General features: G+C 37.9%; 1 protein-coding gene and 1 pseudogene across 1 annotated transcript in view; one reads left to right on the plus strand and one right to left on the minus strand.

The window, feature by feature from the left end:
• LOC112314054 (small ribosomal subunit protein eS8 pseudogene) overlaps positions 1–19060 on the minus strand; it is a 119560-nt pseudogene that overhangs the window by 40113 nt on the left and 60387 nt on the right.
• VPS45 (vacuolar protein sorting 45 homolog) overlaps positions 1–19060 on the plus strand; it is a 54365-nt gene that overhangs the window by 21984 nt on the left and 13321 nt on the right. The window contains exons 11-14 of the mRNA XM_024570386.4: positions 1209–1367; positions 1583–1690; positions 2469–2590; positions 11212–11343. Of these exons, the coding sequence (XP_024426154.1) occupies positions 1209–1367; positions 1583–1690; positions 2469–2590; positions 11212–11343 (521 nt within the window). The remainder of the gene's footprint in view (positions 1–1208; positions 1368–1582; positions 1691–2468; positions 2591–11211; positions 11344–19060) is intronic.

Raw genomic sequence — 19060 nt, forward strand, 5'->3', positions numbered from 1 at the left:
TAAGCAGAGCCCAATAAAAATAATAATAACCCTAATAAAAATACTAGCACTGTTAAATCTCCACTGGCATTCGCACATAGAAACATAGTTGGCCCACCCTTTGGGGCCTTATTCATGGGGCTCATGTTTTATTCTTCAAAATATAAGGTCTCAAAAACTTGGACTTCTCATAGAGGCTATTTTTTTCCTTAACATATTGGTAAAGCCTCATCTTTAAAGAGGAAGCTTGTCCCTGGTTTCTTTGAAATATTAACATGCTGGAAAAATTACATATAAACCAATATGCCTTCTGAGTTAAACTGACACTATTTCCATATTTACTAATCTCATTGAGCTAAAGACCCATGCTTTGTAGCAGAAGGAGCTATGCTTTTTTTATCCCCTGCATCCCATCATCTGGGAACTCACTGAGTACAGAAACTGTCTAACTCACCCCTGTATCCATTCCCTCCAGTGCCCAGCATAGTGTCTTACACTTAAAAGGGCTCAAGCAGTATTTGTTGGCTTGAATTAATTTGTTCTACATAATAAATATAAATCTACATTTATCTCTTAGTGTGAGGATTGACAAAACCTAAACATGATTTTGTCTAGCTTTCTCTGCTCTCAGTACCTGCCCTCTTGAGATCATAAGTATTTGATTTAAAGATTGCATCCTGTTTACGCATTCACATCCCTGTAAACAATGCTGAGACATTTTGTTACAGCTGATGCTTCTTGGAGATTAAGCCCAGTTCTCCTTTGTAAAATGCTACCAATTTGTCTCCTTCACTGGTCAGTCACTAAGAGAACATAGTACAATTTCGCAAGTCAGCTGGTCAGTTCTGTCATGTTCTATAGTGATCGAAGTGGTAGAAATAGTGTACGTTGTTCCTTGTTTCAGCAAGGATATTGCAACCTCTCCTACGTGAAACCTTGGGCCATCTCATCAAACGAAAGAAAAGAACTATCCATAGTTCCTTCATGTTTGTCCTAAAGCAATCACCATGGGGGGGTTATTTCCTTATTTAATTCTTATCTTAGGCCAAAGGCATCTAATTTTCTGCAGTTGAGTTGCTAAACCTACGCCCTGTACATTGACAGCAGTAGTAACCTCAGTCATGAACTCAGATGTATCACTGCCACTCAACAATGATCACATCTGAGATCTTACACAACGTCGCTCAAGTGAAGGGAGATAAATATCAGTTCTCTCTCTCTGTCTTCAGAATGTGAAGAGGCTCCTGCAGAACCCCAGAGTGACAGAGTTTGACGCTGCCCGCCTGGTGATGCTCTATGCCTTACATTACGAGCGACACAGCAGCAATAGCCTGCCGGGACTAATGATGGACCTCAGGAATAAAGGTGTTTCTGAGAAATATCGAAAGGTAACCAAATTTATACAGTAATCCCACCAAAAAGCAACCAACTTTATTATTATAGGTTTTCTCTGGCAAGTGATATCACACTGTTTTATTCCCAGAAATGTATAATTCTGTTCTCTCATGTCTTCATTTCCTTAATAAAGTTATTTTCTTGTGAAATGAGTTTCCCGATCCCTAAGCAATAAGAAGTTGTTTCCCTCTCTCTGTTTTTTTTACAGCTTGTGTCTGCAGTTGTTGAATATGGTGGCAAACGGGTCAGGGGAAGTGACCTCTTCAGCCCCAAAGATGCTGTGGCTATTACCAAACAGTTCCTCAAAGGACTGAAGGTATGGCATCTCCGTGCTGTCCTGCATGAACAGCAGTTGAAACCCGAGGCTGAGAGTGAATGCTTATGATCAAAGGAACTCCCAGATTGCTGCTGATTTAGTGAAATTAAAGCAGACAGCCTCCTGAAAGCTTTTTTAAAATGCATTCTATATTGGAGCAGCGTCAGCACTGGACCAAATAGCTGAGCAGAGAATAATGAGATATTTCTAGGAATACCCAGGAGTAAAGAGACAGCTCTGTTAGTCATCGCTATTTTACTCCATTTGTTTATCATTGAAGATTTGTTAGGCTGTTTTTCTTTGAAGGAAAGTAAAAATGAAGCAAATAGTTTTTAGATCTCTTAAAAATACTGACCTATTTTCTTAAAATTATCAAAAATTAGTTCTAATCTGCTAGCCTTTCTTATGTTGCCTGAAATTTTTCCATTTTCCTGAGTGTGTCTAGTCTCCTTTTCTACCTAATTCTTTCCCTTTATTTTTTCTACCTTTCATATAACATTTTCACAAAAAAAGATGAGAGTCAGTGAATAAATGATAAAGGATTTAGCAATTCCATTTTTAAAATTCCTTTCTATAGCTAGCCTTAAATTATACAATGTTGTTATGAGATTTCTAATTAATGAATATAAATTTTAAATTATTTAACCATAAAAAATTTTCCTCAAATTCCTATTTGAATCTATCTCATGATCTCTATCAAGTACTTGTCCTTTTCGGGAAAGCCATTATATTGCAAGTTTCCTAACAATGATATAAGAACTCTTTTCCCCTGTCTTAGGGAATAGAAAATGTATATACTCAGCATCAACCTTTCCTACATGAGACCTTGGACCATCTCATCAAAGGAAAGCTTAAAGAAAACCTGTACCCTTATGTAGGCCCCAGCACACTCAGAGACAGGTAAGATATAAAGAAATCAATAGTAACAACCAGAAACACTAAGAAAATAGAACATTTAGAGTAATGTGAGGGACTACAACTCCGATTATATTGTTCTACTCCTCCTTCCCCTGTTGTTTCAGTTCTAAGATTCTTTTGGTTTCACATGTGTCAAGTTTAGATATAAATTAACCTGCTAAACCTGAAACATTACTTCTTTTGGAATAAAGAAACAGGTGTTTGGAATAACCCAAATACTTACATTCTGTCCTTTGGTACCAGACCTGTTTGCTTATGCCATTTAAGGTTCAGTTCCATGGCATCTAACATTTGGAGTTTCAAACATTAAAGCTAAAAATAGATTTGCTGCTTGATTGCCAGCGGAGCAGGTTGTTACTATTTTAGGTAAGGGCTGGACTTTGCCAAATGTGGCCAGCATACAAACTGAGACCTAATTAACAAAGGCCATTTGTTACACAGAAGAAAAGGATGGCTTTCTTTGGGGGTATTAACTGAAGGAAGCAATTAATTTTTATTTTAATCCAGTGTTCTGTTAGTTTTAATAAAAATAAAACTTGTCCAGAATGACTTAGTTAGGCCACCCTGAAATCTTAAATATATATTTTACCTAGTTTTAAATTATATTTTTGTGTAACTTTTATTGGAACCACATTTTATAAAGAATTTAATATATGTAGCTGGATCCTATTGGATGGATTGATGTACGAATTTTTACCTTTGGTATAATACTTCCATAATTTCAGCTAATCATAATCTAAAAGCCTTGAAAGAATAGCGTTTTATAAATATAATTAATTTCTTAAAGGAGAAAAATGTTTTAAGGTACCTAGATGACTATTTATATATTTTTTCACTTTATTCCTTTTATTAAAAAAACTCTATAATTTGGTTATAGAACAGAGAAAAAAATCTTTTAAAAAAGCCAAGGTTGAGAGGCAGAACATCTGGGGTTCAATACAGAGAGTACGCTCATTCCGATAAATGTTTAAAGGCCTTGGCATCAAGGTTCAGAAATGTCGGCTAAGTGGGAAGAATCAAAACCAGTCCAAAGCTATTTACCTATCTTAAAGGCTTTTTGTAAAACATCATAGCTCCATTAAATAGTCTTCTGATTGCTGTGATAAAAGTACAAATATTAATTTTCTTATGAATTTTATATGAGAATCACTGAACCAAAAATGAGCTATTATTGCTAAAGGGAACCCAGAGACCTCCAGAAGAGTCTGTTGCGCATGATTAGTTCATGACAGCAGACCTTTCTAATCTGGCTGATTCATTTTTCCAAACAAAGCTCAAATGCACATTTGTTGTCAGCCTCTGTTAGCATCTGTCACTATTGCATAAATACATATATAGTTAATCATTCAATTGCTTCATCCCTTTATATAACAAATACTTATTGAGTGCCTTCAATATGTCAAGAACTGTTGTAGATGCTGGTGAAATAGAAGTGACAGGAAAGACTGCTACCTGCCCCCAAGGAACTTATATATTGGAGACAGACAATAAACTAGGGAGCAAATAAAGAATATAATTTGAATGAGATATTGAGGAAATAAATAGGGTAATAAGTTACAAAGTAACTTTGTAGAGGTGGGGAATTCTACTTTAGATGGAGAGAACCTCTCTGAGGAAGTGATAGTTAAGATGAGTTTTGAATTAAAAGAAAGAATCAATTACATAAGGATGGTGAGAAAAAGCATCCCAAGCAGAGGGAGCGCCAGAGCAAGGGCTTTCAAGAAAGAGAGAGCCCAGCAAGTTCATGGAACAGGAAGAACCCAGTGTGGTTGGAGCATAGTGAGTAAGGAGGAAATAAGAATTTTAAACACTAAATATGGGCTGGATCACATAGAGACATATAGGCCTTAGTAAAGAAGTTTGTTTGTTTTAATGTCATAGGAAGCCATTGAAGAGCTTTAAGCATGTAAGTGACATGAACTGAATTATGTATTAAAAGATTACCTTGTAGGGAGACTCTATCATTGAAGGCAAAAATAAAAGCAAGGAGACTACTTAGAGGTGGCTGCAATAGTCCAGGTAGGAGATGGAAGTGGTTTGGATAAGGAGGCTGGGAGAGAAGGTAGAATCAATAGACTTATTTAATGGAGTAGATTGATGGGACAAAGTTAAGAGAGAAGACATGAGTAACTCTCAGGTTTTGGGGGGAAATCAAGAGTTCTGTTGTTAAGTTGCAGATGTCTGTTAGGTAACCAAGTGGAAATGTTAGATACTAAATTAGGAGTCAACGAGATTTTGGTGATATTTAAAGCCATGGCACTAGATAAGATCGCTTAGGAAGAGAGTGTAGAAGAGAAGAGGAGAGAGCCTAGGATCAGCCATTGAATAGACAATGTGGAGCCAGAAATGGAGACTGAGGAGGAGACAGAAAGGTGGGAGGAAGCCCAGGAGAATAAAGACCCAGGAGCAAGCAGTAACCTGAGTCCAGTCTTCTGAGATGTAGATAAAGTGAAGACCATGAAGAATCCCTCAGATTTGGCAGCATGAAGGTCTTTGTTGACCTTATTCTTCCCCAGTTTCAGTGCAGTTGGAAACCAAATTAGAGAGGGTTACAGGATACAAGATGAAATAGAGATAACAGACGTATATAACACTTTTTAAGAAGTTTTTCATGAAGGGGTTAAAGAAATGGAATGACAGCTGGCAGAGATTGTGAGCTCAAGGGAAAGAGACTCAAGAGCATATATGTAATCTGATGAGAATTATCCTAAAGGAGAAACAGGCAATGAAGAAGAGAAGGAAGAGCTGCAGAAGTGAAGTCTTTAGAGGACCCAGAGCACAGCAGGGGTTCCTTTGAGAGGAGCAGAGGTACCACTTTCATTTTACGTTTTGATGGCGAGAACATGGGGGCCATCGTGTCTGATTTTTCTCAGTCCAGTATGTCAAGTTAGCAGCTAAGGTGAAGGGGGAAAAGAGAAACATCACAGAACTGTCGTCTTGTAGGTAAGAAATCAAATTTACTAGGGGAATGTAAGCAGGACTTACAGGAAAGTTTGAGTGCCCATGTCGAATTTGTGGTCATTAATTTAAAGTACCACCATGAGCCTAGTTGCGTGATTTTCTCCAGCAACTGTTAGCTGTGCCAGATTAAATGAGGAGAAGGCTGATAGTTGAATTCATCCAGGATTTGGGGAAATGAAACAGGAGGAGGGCATTTAATAGTGGAAAGAGTACTGGAGGCCTTGATGAGGTCCAAGAATTAGTGCAGTAGGAGTGTGACTGTAAGTGAATCAGTTGAAGTAGTTGTTGGTGAGATCTTGAAGTCAAGATTTCATAGTGCAGATTTACTTGTAATAAAAAAGTTTGTTATAACCACAGTGATTATAAAGGATGGAAGGACAAATCAGTGTGGGTGGGGAGAACAGGGTATGAGATGGGCACATCGATGTTAAAGTTGCTGAAAACCTTGAAAGGACCAGGAGCGAAAAGCAGAACAGTAAACAAGAGCTGAAGTCTCCAGGGAGGGAGAGTGACCAGGAAAGGAGGTCAAGAGAAAACAGTGCAGCGACATCATGAGCTTCTAAGAAGATGGAAATTTTAAAGAAGGCAGAGAGAGGTTAGGAAGTACAGTGGGGGCACACCTCCGGGCCCTGCCTACCAGAAGGAAAAGACCTACTTCGCAATTCTGCCTCTAAAAGTGTGCAGTAAAAGTTTACTTGTACATGTGTACGTGTAAACAAAGCTATTTATCAAAACATTATTTGTAATAGTGAAAAAGGGAAAGAAGCAATATATCCACCAATAGAAGGCTGGTTACCTACATTATAGTACAATACTGTGCCTTCTTGTTAAAAAAGTGGCACAACTCTCACGGGGTGATGTCAAAACTTTGTAAGAAAAGCAAGATATGGTAATATCCCTTTTGTGTAAAAAACTGTATATAATCATAAATGTGATTTTTTGTGTTTAAATAAGTCTCCTTGATTAGACATATATATACATATGTATATAGCATATGCATGCATATGTTTGCTTATGTATTCATTAAATAGTTCTGAAAGAGCAAACAAGAAATTGTTCCTAGTGGTTACCTCTGGCTATTGAGATAGTAGTTAGTTGTATACATATCTATCCTTCCCATTAAGTATTGTAATCTTGAAGTAAGAACTATGGTAATATTTGGGTTTTTCACAATATCCCACACAGTGCTTTACAAACAGTTATTCAATAGATATTTGTCAAATTTATTATGTAGGCACCAATAACAGTTGATACAACAGATTTACAGTTGGAAAATTTAAACTAGAGAATAAATTTGGTTGATGTTACCAGGAAATTTAGATTTTTGCAGTTTGCCGGTAACCTTATGCCACATTTTGGTTCCGCATCCTCCCGCCCCTCTGTCAGCTCTCACCACCGTCTTGGCTCTAGATAACCACATCGGGAAGAGTCATTATTTTAGTCATCTTTACGATAATTTAAGTCTTCGTGTTGTTATCATGGTAATGTTAGAAAGTATTAAAGGAGATGTGGCAAGAACACAATTGTGCAAAACCAGGACACTTCTAGTAATGTTTTAGCCCGTAGCCATTAAGTTAGTGGTTAGCCGTTTGGCTGTGTAGCTATATCCACAAACCGGGTTTGAGCTTTCCCCTGCAGATGGGTCTCCCGCATATCTTATTTATCAGGTTCATTTTCTTCTCTCACTCCAGAGTTGCTTCTTGTCCCTGATAAAAACAAGCAGCTTAAACATTTGGTAATAAAATGGAACTATCTGGAATCAGAATCAGTTAATTCAAGTAGCAGTACTATACTTTTTCACATTTACACAAATTTAGTAGAATCTTGTTACAGCAGCTCCTTTCATTTCTGTAAAATTAGCAGCCCTTTTTTTATTGGCCCTTTTTCCGATACTCAGTGCTCATAAAGTCTTTACAATAACCGTAAATATATTCAAAAATTTGAATTCCAGTCATAAGTGTAATAGGGGCTAAATGGTGATGGAGGGAGACTTGACTGGGGGTGGTGAACACACAATACAGTGTACAGATGATGTGTTATACAACCGTACACCTGAAACCTATGTGATTGTATTAACCAGTGTCACCCCAGTGAATTCAATTTTAAAAAGTTTAAATTTTTCTGTTTAACTTATCCGTGTACAGAAGAAATAATTTCCAGAGATATGAAAACATTTTATTTTTCTAACAAAATAAGATGTAGAATGGTTGTGTTCTCAAGATGTCCTTGCATCTGTATACAGCCCAAGCTGTCCACTGTTTCCTAACGTTGGCTGTCTGCATTAGTTAATGCTTTTGGTTGCTATGGTGAGTCACAGAGCACAGGAAGATGTGTACAAAGAATTGAACTTGCGTATTCCACTTAGCTGCAGCCATCATAAAAATGTTTTGCTGTATATTTTACTGTTGACCTCATCAGAACATCTGCTTTTATAATTAATCAGGGAAAGGAAGGAAAAGAATAAATGTCAGGGATTTTTTAAATAGTTTTCATCAATGTTCTTCCTTGAGCCAGCTTGAATAAGTGAGGAGGCTCAGGAAAACATTTATTAACGTTTTCATAACCCAATGCAACATAGTCGTATTCGTCAGGTACACAGTTGAGCCAAGCTCTAAGAGCCTATCCCTGCAGCCAGGCTCTGCCCTTTCATGAAGACACTACACGCAGTTACCATCCGTAACATTTTCCTCCCTCTCTAGTCATACTCTGGCACCCTCAAATTGTCAGACTAAGGGATAGTGTTCTCCGGCTGTGCTAGAAACCCCCTTGAGCTTATTCCTCCCCAGTTCTGGCCTTTCTTTTCTGTAAGAGCCAGATGTACTCTCAAGGCAGGTGACAGGCAGAGGGCAACTATGGAGAAGCAACATCATTTTCCAGGATGATCCTTATTAGTCTGTTCAATTGCTTTTTAAACAATTGACTTATCAGATCAGGAGCTCAAAACAAAAGTGTTACCATCTGCTTCCTCTCATCAGTCACTGCCCCCTGGCAGGGGAGAGGCTTCCCTCCCTTCTTCTTAATGAAGTAACCTGCGTGATTCACGAGTGTTTATTCGAGATAAACTTCATAATGGGTGTCAGGCCAGAGTTGTCCTTCAATGTAAAGAACGTTGCATGTGGAATCTTTCTGTAAAAAAAATACTCATTTTCTGAAAATATAGTTTCATTTCAGTTTTGAGGATTGTGTTATTTCTGAGCACCGCAACTGCTTTTTTCCCTGTTTTCCACCTAGGCTGACCCCTAGATAGTTACACCGTAAACCAAACTATTGGTAGAATATCCTCTAGCTCCTTGATGACACACTCTTATAACATTGGATTTTTTCCCCATAGAACTCATTCTTTACATCCTTTAATGAATTTCAAACCAATTATGACTGTTTTTTGAGAAGCCATTAATTATCTCTGATTATTGGTACATCTAGAACTAATATAGTGGAAAGAATAAAAGATTTACTTCCTTAGAAATTTAATGTTAAAAAGAAGTTGTGTATATCAGTGAGAGAAATACTATGATAAAAGTTACAGGATCTTCATTAGGTTTTAAAATTACAGCCAACTGTAGCTTATTCAATCCCCTTCCTTATGAAATATGTCCCTCTACATTTTGACAAGAACTGAACTTGAGTATTAGCTGTTTATATTTCTCTCTGCCTTCTATAGTAAGAATTGAAACAATTCATATCAATTGGAGAAAAAGAAGAGATTGTGTACTTTGCCTTAATATTCAGCCCCTGAATAATTGAGAGTTCACCATACTTGGTAGAAAAATATTACTAATCATACAACTCTTCCTAAGCACATGATCTTTGCAGGAAGAAAAAAGTTGGCCAGTACCTGGAGACAAGGACTTGAAGGGAAAAAACTTGATAGTGTAGAAAATTTTAGTTATTCTTGGACAGTGGTGCTGATGCTTTCCTGTAAGTTTGAGAAGAACCTCAGGTGTGTAAAGCACCAGATTAATATTGGATTAATAACTTAGACTTAATGCTCATATCTACCTCTTTGTGCTACTAGAGGAAATCAAACTATAGATCAGAGAAATATAATTGCCATGGATAGATGATAGATAGACAGATAGATAATATCTCTGAAAGGAAACTGGGGTACAAGAAGACTGAGGTGATAGGGAAACTTACTTTTTTTGGCAATATACTCTTATACCATGTGCAAACATTTATCTAGTCAAAACCAATATATTGTAAAATAACAAAAAGTAATTGTAGCATAGAAAAGTGTGTAACTCTTAAAGCATTGTGGTGCTAAGTACATTGTTTTGGGTGGGTAGTCTTGAATGAAGCTTATTTTGACTTTTAAAAAAAGTAAATATAGTGTTTCAGAGGCATGATTTTAAGTTCCAGGTTCACATAGAAATGTCATACTTGACTCTTATCTAATTAATTGCAACAGACCATCTCTTCTGTATTGAGAGCCTTTCATTAGGTATGTGCAATCTAGAAATTACCTGAACATGTTTAAATAGACAGAATATCTGATTCTGTTTCCAAGAAGTCCAACAAGAACAAATACTCTTTCGGTTAATTCCTTCAAGGTTTTTTAAGAAAGGGACAGAGAGACAAAAAGAAAGGAAATGTATACAAACATGATTTATATGTAGGCATGTATATCCTCTAATCAAAGCTGTTTCTATTTAGTTTTGTGCTATAACCTCCAAAATGGATGCCTCTGCTTGATATGGTTTTAAATAATGTCCAGTGATTTAACAAAATTAATTGCCTGCTAGGGTTAAGTAATTGTATCTTCTTTTGATGGCATGAAAGAAGAAAAACAAGGCAAACTTCAACAGTTTGGAAAATAATATGATCTCCTTCTTGCTGATATCCACAGAAGGAGCTAATAGGAGGGCCTATCGTTTTGGTTATGAAACCATTTTGACAGAGGCTGAAACACACTGAAACTACGCAGCGCTGCCCAAATGGGGCGAGTGACTGAGCTGACATGTCAGGGCGTCTGGTGTCAAAGTGACACTCCTGGGGTTTTCGTTTGTTTGTTTCCATGGTTTCTTTTTCCTGGTTTATCACAGGATTCAGGAACGAAGATTTTAAAAAGAGGTGGAGTTCCTAGAAACGTCATTAATTTCTGTGTCCCATTCTCTTTTTACACTCAAAGTACTAAATGTTTCTAGTTCCCGTGTTATGGGACATCCAAATATACCAGCACTTTCCAAAACATGCTGAGGTCCTTGGACAGAGGCCATTGTCGTGACACTGAGCTAAACATTGACAAAGGTCTCATACATGAGAAGAGATGTGTAGTACAAGCACAAGTTACTGCTATATTGATATGTCACAGTGAAGTACTCTGCAACCTCTTAAATAAAAAGAATATTTCTACATTTGCTTCCAGCAAACACTACTGTGCTATTCTGAAATCCACAGCACAGAAATTGTAAGACATCCGCTCATAAACTGAAAGCAAATCACTGTTCAGCATTTCTTGCTCTGTTTCCTGCCAATTTCAGATAATTAAAACTTTTTTAAACCTTTTATTCTATTTTGCTTTCATTTTGCTTCCTCCACCAAAAAAGACAGATTCAGAAGTGAAAACTATGTATATAACAGTAACAACAAATGTTTGCCTTTTCCCCCTCGCCCTGCGATGTTAAATGTCGTCATTATTGCAGACCCCAGGACATCATTGTGTTTGTGATTGGAGGAGCCACCTACGAAGAAGCTCTAACAGTTTATAACCTCAACCGCACCACTCCCGGGGTGAGAACTGTCCTGGGAGGAACCACAGTGCACAACACAAAAAGGTAAGGGAAAGCATTCGACCCCTAGACTCTGTCCCCTTCCCAGAGAGTAAAGCTTAAATTCCCTTTCTGTGGGAAAAGTCACGTCAGTGCTGACCAAACTGTTGAAGACCAAAGTGCATCAGTTTTCAGAATAATTTTGAGTTTGTGTGAGATGATAGGTCTGTACTCCGTGAGGTTCATACATTACTTAATTAGGTCAAAAACCTGAAGAGTAAGGACCTGCCTGCACATGTTAACAATTTACATTTCCTTTCTGTGTTCAGAGAAGGAGAAATCTAATTGCCATAGACTGGCACTTTGAAAGTACCTAAACATAATGATATTCAATATTGTGAGTTTTTCTATTTTGTTGGTTAATTACATTCACCCAATAAGTATTTAGAAAGAAGACTATAAAAATAAATAAGATAAAGATCCTATCTCAATTAAGTCATTGTCTATTAGGAAAGAAAGAACATTAAAAAATAAGAAAATAAGTACCTAGAGGGACAGGTAAAAGAGCCATAGATTCTCAGAGTGTCTAAAAGGAATTACCAGTGTCTCGTGGAGAAGATGGTTTACAAGGTGAGCCTTGGGTGGAAAATGGAGAACACATTCTGGGCAGAGGTGACTGTGTGAACGAGTTAAGAACGCTACAGGCAACGCCCATAGACACAGAACAGCAAGCACTCATGTCTCTCTCACATTTTCTGTGTCTGCAGTTGGTTGTGAGTAAATCTGCCCTATTCTGTTGGGGAAAATGGCCTTCTAGTTGTACAGCCAAGGACATTTAGTACCTTCTGGTTTCTTAAGGTGTTATACTGTTTTTATAAGAGGAGTATTATTTTTTTTAATTGTTTGGTAAAAATTTTGACAAATTACCTTCTGAAGCAGCCACAACTTAGATAGATAATGTCAAAATGAAGGTGATTCTTTTGTTTTTCAAAAAGATCCAGCCAAAATAATGTGTGAATTTGTCATGCTATTAAATTGAAATTGGTATCAAAATGTATGTATCCCCTTCCAGTTTACCTTTTTGAGTTTTAGAGATATTGAAAATTTTGTATTATTATACAGAGTCTGGCACAAATAACGCCCCTTCTTTATTATAAAATCTTTTATTATAAAATCATAAGCATGTAATTCTGTAATATAACAATATCACACTCGAGCACACCATATGGCATTTAGGTGAAATGTTCAAATTAAAACCATAAATTATTACACCCATATTATTACCCTACCAACCACACTCAAGCAGGCCTTACTTCTGCTGGTCCCTGTACTTTAAAATAATTTCCAAATATGAGCAGCAAGACTGACTATAATTCCAGTTTTTGATTTTCTAAGGACAGACTTGACCAACTGGAGATCCTGCAGCAGGGTTTCCCCAGTTGTAGTGTGAGGACGTTAGCTATGCCAGAGGCCTTTATGCGCTACGCATAATTCGTATATGAAGTTTTACATGTGCGAATTGGGTACATGAACAGTTCTCCACTTTTCTAGGGGAATGCTACAAATGTAGCATTGTGAGTGAATATAACTTTTATAATAATTAAAAAAAAACAGCAAGCCATCAACTAGCTGGAATGTGCGTAATAAGTGGACGGTTGATTGTGACAGCAGTGTGGCGGTCACCGGAGGGTCGGGGGTGGGGGAGGTAGGACAGGGTAAAGAGGGTCAAGTATGTGCCAACGGGGGCAGACTTGACTGGGTGGCGAACACACAATGCAGTGCACAGATGATGTGTTATAGGGCTGTACACTCAAAATCTATATAATCTTATTAACCAGTGTCACCCCAATGAAATTAATTTTTTAAATGTTTAAGGTTAAATTGAATGTAATAAATGTGGAAGGCCTTGAATCCCAGGCTGAGGATTTTCTACTGTCTTCTGTAGAAAATGAGGAACCATTCACAGTTTAAGCAGTAAAAAAGTACAAGCGGACCACAGGCTCCTTAATCGAACAACCATTACATTTTGATCCTTTCAGACCTTTTCCTGAGCCTGTGTAAACGTTTATGTGAGTGTGTGGGCCGAAGGGGGTCTCATTGTGCATTGTTTTCAAACGCGCATTTTGCGGTCTATGATGCAAACATCTTTTAGTGTTGAATATATAATTTCATTCTTTAAATATTACTTGAAGGGTAAGATTGCCTGGGTTTGAATCCTGACTTTCCCTCTTACTATTTTTGTGACCTTAAGCAAATTACTTCACCTCTTTTTTTTTTTAACATTCAACTATGATTTTATTTATATTACTATGCCTAAGTTACATGGAAAAAACAGCCAAGCAGTTCTGCCCCATTTCAGGAGAAGTTTCCAATCAACACCAATGACTTGGTGACAAATAACTAGGAATGGTGACATCTTTGGGTCAAGACTGACAAGGAAGAATGGGCTCTGGGGCCATGGTTCATCTCCAACAAGAACCTGGCACAACGGCCAGCACAAGCCATGCCAACACTGAGCCTTTAGTGCTGGCCACATATTCAGACGTCTTCTGAAGCCAGCAAACCAGGTAAAAGAACAATAGTTTTCAGTGAGTCTAGTAGCACTGGCCATGTGAAGCAGAATTCTGCAGGCCTTCTGCGGTTAGATGATTCGCTCCCACAGGGAGGGCCTGCCCTCATAAGGTGTGATTGTGATTGTCCTTGTTTAGACTTAAATACTAAAATGAAAGGTGGGAGAAGGGTGGAGGCAGACTAAGGTATGGAGGGATAAATGGTGTGGAAAAACTACAAGAAAAAATAAAAATAAAAAATAAAATGGAAGGCGTGCATTTGCTGCTAAGACACCAAGGAACATTGCAGAAGCTACAATATTATCTCCTCAGCAACATTCTTAATAAAATTGCCTTCTGAGTAAAGGCAGGCAGTCGATATTTTCCTCCCTCTCCATAGCCATGTAAAGTTTAATTCGAATTTTTTATTGCTTTCCCTTCTCCTTTTGTACATAATACAAAGAAATAAAAGAGTGATTACAGGGACCTCTTTAAGGCATAACTCCCATGGTTTTTCGAAGGCAGAGAAGTTGCCCTGAGAAAGGGTCTGGGTAATGGTTTGCTTTAGCAGCGCCCGCCCGGAGCAGTCAGTCCGTTCATCTCTGGGGTCTGCACAGGGTTGCAGTGTGTGGACCGTGGTCTCCTGTCTCAGTATCTGCACTTCTTACCAAGTTACTTCCCTCCTCACTTACAGCTTTTCTCTTCATTTGTCTCCTTAGTCGCACTGGCCTAAAATATTCTAAATTAAGGAGGAGTAAGTCAGATTTCAATGTCTAGGAATTATATATGACATGAATTCTATAGCGCCACAAACACTTTCACCAACATCTATGTGGAAGAGTCAGAAATCATGTCGCCTAGTTATGAGTTCTAGAATAGATAAATATTTATTGAACAAAGAAGAACAGCATAAAGTCAATAGTTAATTCACTCATTCCTCAAACATTTACTGAGTATTGAGATACCTCTGAATAAAGATCCAAACCCTCGTGAAGCTTACATCTTCATATAGAGGCGGGCAGAAGTAAACAATAAATAGTAAATGGGATATTAAATCAGAAGGTAATAGCACCGTGGGACAAAAAAGCAGAGCAGGGTAATGGAAAATGGGCAGTGGGAGTGAGGCACACCACCCAGTATGGTGTCTGGAAAGGCTGCATTAGAAAGAGATTTGAGCAAAGACCTGAAGGAGGTGAGGGAGTGAGCCAAACAATGGGGGAAAGAGCATCCCAGGCACAGCAGAGGTGTGTCCTAAGGCAGGTGCATGCAGTGTGTCCAAGGAGACTGGAGAGCCTGGGGTGGAGCGTGCCAGAGGACAAGTAGAGGGGACACAAGCAGAGGTATCTGGGGCCTGGTCGTGGAAGGCCTTAGAGACTTTGTGAGGACAAGTGTTTGCTCTGAGCTAGAGAGCATTGTGGGATTTGGGTCTCTTTTTAAACAGCTTTATTGAGGTATAATCCACATATTGTACAATATACCCCTTTAAAGTATGCAATTTGGTGGCTTTTAGTGTATTCACAGATATATGCAACCATCATCAGTCAATTTTAGAACATTTTCATCACCTCAGCAAGAACCCTCCTCCCCCAACCCAGCCCTAAGCAACCACTGATCTACTTTCTGTCTCTGTAGATTTCCCTGTTCTAAACATTTCATGTACATGCAATCAAATAACATGTAGTCTTTTGTGAGTGCCTTCTTTAACTTAGTAAAATGTCTTCATGGTTCATCCATGTTGTAGCCTATATTAATACTTCATTTCTTTTTGTGGCTGAATGTATTTCCTTCTGTCTGTGTACCACACTTGATCCATCACAGTGGTGGACGGTTGAGTTTTTCCCACGTGTTGGCTGTTAGGAATAATGCTGCTGTCAACATTTGTGTGCCAGCTTTTGTGTGTGTTGTAGAGTTTGAGAAGAACCATGACAGCTGACTTGTATTTCAGCAGGATCACCCTGGCTACCAAAGCTAATATGAATTAAAAGAAATATTATTTCTTTTAAATGTTCAAAATGAACCTGTGTTATTGAGAAGGAAAAAAAAAGCAAGTTCCTAGATGTATTTAAAGGAACCCCACCCATTATTTATTCACCTACAGTAGACTGAGCTGTTACTCTAGTTGTGTTTCTGATGCACATGATCCTACCTTGCAAACAAATGAGCATCTTGGTTTGGGTTTTGAGCTAGCTTGCCTATCACTTCACAAGTTAATCAATATTAAAGAGTTCTAGTCCCTGCTGGCAGCAATTGACACGTTAAGTTAGCTGTGTGAGCTGAGCGGCCAAGAAACAGATCCATATGGCCGGAATCGCTCCCCCCTTCCCCTCTCCGCCCCCCCCCCCCCCGGAGAAATCCCTCTGCCTTAGGAACTCAGGGTAGAAGGGGAGAGGAGAGGGAGGCGAAGCGAGCGTGTTAGCTGGCAGTGCCGTCAGGGCCTGAGTCCCACCTGAGTCGCCCGTGCCGCGGGCACTTCCGGTCTTCAGCGCTGTCAGTTCAGTGCTTCCTAAGACTTTTGACAGGGAGGGTGCATCCTGCTGGAGGGAATCCAGATAACTGTCCTCTCACTGCCACCTTCCTTTCAAAACGACACATAGTACGTTCTCTGGAATACTGCAGGATTCAGTTACAGTCTCCTTAGCTCTAAGCCTGCACAGTCATTAATGGTCTCATTTTTCAGTCATTTTCTCTCTACATAGCAAAGGCAAATGCAGGAAAACAGGCTCCCATACCCCAGGTAATTCATGCTTATTTAATTTAAAAAAATCAATTATGAAAGTCAAAATTATTCATAATACCACAACTCAAAGTTAACTACTGTTACTATTTTTGCATATTTCCTCCTAATATTATTTTTTTTACCTAAAGGTCTTGGAGTTTTGTTTCATGTTTTGTTTTTGACATAATTAGGATCACGTTGTCTATACAGCTTTGTACTTGTTTTCCTCACTTTTAGTTATATTGAGAGCATTTTCCCATGTAATTATTTAAAATAATCTTAATGCCTGTATAATTTCAATTTTAAGGTGTGCCTCTAACTATTACTATTGGACACATTATTTACAATTTTTGTTTGATATAAATGATGCTGCAGTAAACATCTTATACACTGATAAACCCCTGTCCCATCTGATTATTTCCTTCAGACAAAATGCACAGTGAGGCAGTCTCAAATATTGCTAGTAGAAGTACAAATTGGCTAATAACCCTCTGGAAAGTGATGTGACACTATGTATTCAAAGGCATGGGTTGGCTTCATGGCTCTTATTGCTGTTGAGGTTTTTTTAGTTTCTTGATTTTTAAGAAGCCCTGGTCAGGTGATGAAAACGTCCTCCATCCTGACTGAGGAAGTGGTTAGATGATTGTACACATTTGTCAAAATCATCAAACATTATACTTAAAATTAGTGACTTTCATTGTCTATGATTTATATCTCGTAAAAATTCTTTAAAAGCACTATAGTACCAAACTGATAACTTTTCCCTTGATATAGTCAGAAAGATAAAAAGATGATTTAAGAAGGAAAAGTTTCTCCCTGAGTAATTGAGTGTTATTCAATGCCTTGCCCTAGAACCTCCTGATATTAGCTGGTGTTACGAAGCACACACTTTCAGAAACACCGATCCACAGCATTTCCTAAGAGGGGGTTACGATGATACTGAGAACTAAAATTTATTTAGCACATACTATGTGCTAGACAGTTTTAATACTGTATACTTGTGCTATCCAGGGAGGTAGCCACTGCCCACATGTAGCTGTTCAGCACTTGAAATGTGCCTAGTCTGATTTGAGGTGTCCTGCAAGTATAAATATATACTGGATTTCAAAGACTTAGTACCCCAAAACATACAAAGTAGCTCATTAATAATTTTTAAGTTGATAATGTTTGGATATATGGGTTAATTCATGTGCTATTAAAATTAATTTTACTTATTTCTTTTTACCTTTTTAATGTTTTTATTAAAATAATTAAAATTATATAGCAGCTCACATATGTGACTTGTTTTACATTTTTATTGGGTAGTGCTGCTTTCCCCATTCAATTTTGTTTAATTCTTATAACAAGGTAGATATTTTTATTATTATCATCAACCTCATTTTTCAGATGAGGAAATTGAGGTATAGAGAAGCACCTTGTCCAAAGTTACAGAGCTAAAAAGCGGTAAAGTAGAAATTGAACTCTGACAATTAATTTCCAGTCTCTGGGCACCTAAGCACTCAGTTGAAATAATATTTTAGGAAGGTTTCTCTAGCTATCATTTTTTTGTAAATGTCATTTATTAAGGTGGGCAAAATATGTTTTCATCATATGGCCAGTATGCGAAGCTTCCTGCCTACAGGGAAATACTGTAAATCAAAGCGGGAGGAAAAAAATGGTACAAAAGTGAGGAGTCATTGAGTTTCGTTTTAAGATTTTTGCCATCCAAAGACAGTTGAGAATGAGATATATCACAGTATTGCCCTTTGAATAAAAATGAACTTGATGAACTAGTGGCTGCTGCTAGTTTCATCACTACCCGAGACGATGCCTAAATGTTGATGATAATACAATTCAGAGAAAGTCGGTAACATTAATGCTTTTGTAGAGAGGACAATTTAGGGCTTAGAAAACAGTTGGCATTTTGAATTTCTCTAAATACATTTGAGGCTGCGAAGAGGCTGAATGATATCATCAACAGGTACAGATTTCTACCTAAACAGGTAACACTAGAAACTTGGACCTTCTCCTATAACCACGAGTTGGTACAATCTCTGAATTATTTACAGAAAAATTAGGATCCTGTGACAGAATTTGCATTTCAAAGGGATAGGAATTCAGAGGAGACTCTTCTTCAGTCATGGGCATTTCAGGATCAGCCTTGAAACTGTTGGAACCATCACCATCTTTGTAGAGATTTTGGGGGTGTTTACTTTCCTCCTGTGATGGAGCGTGTCACTTGTCACCGGCAAGCGCGCATGAGTGCTGAGTACTGAGTGCAGGGCTCTGTGCTGCACTCAGAAGGTGCTGGAAAGATGGTGCATGGTCTGTCCTTTAAGGATCTCAATGTCTAATGGAAAAATAGGCATATAAATAAATAACTCTAATAAGATGCTTTTTAAAAATTTTGAATTTAACCCACAATTCAAATATCATGTCCCCTGATTCTAATTTATTTGTGCACCGAAACATATTTTTTTAATTAAAAATAGGTTCCCATTACAAAATCAATACGTTAATCCTTGCAGGAAAAAAAATT

The sequence above is a fragment of the Desmodus rotundus genome, chromosome 12, assembly GCF_022682495.2.
Source record: "Desmodus rotundus isolate HL8 chromosome 12, HLdesRot8A.1, whole genome shotgun sequence".
Classification (NCBI taxonomy): Eukaryota; Metazoa; Chordata; class Mammalia; order Chiroptera; family Phyllostomidae; genus Desmodus; species Desmodus rotundus.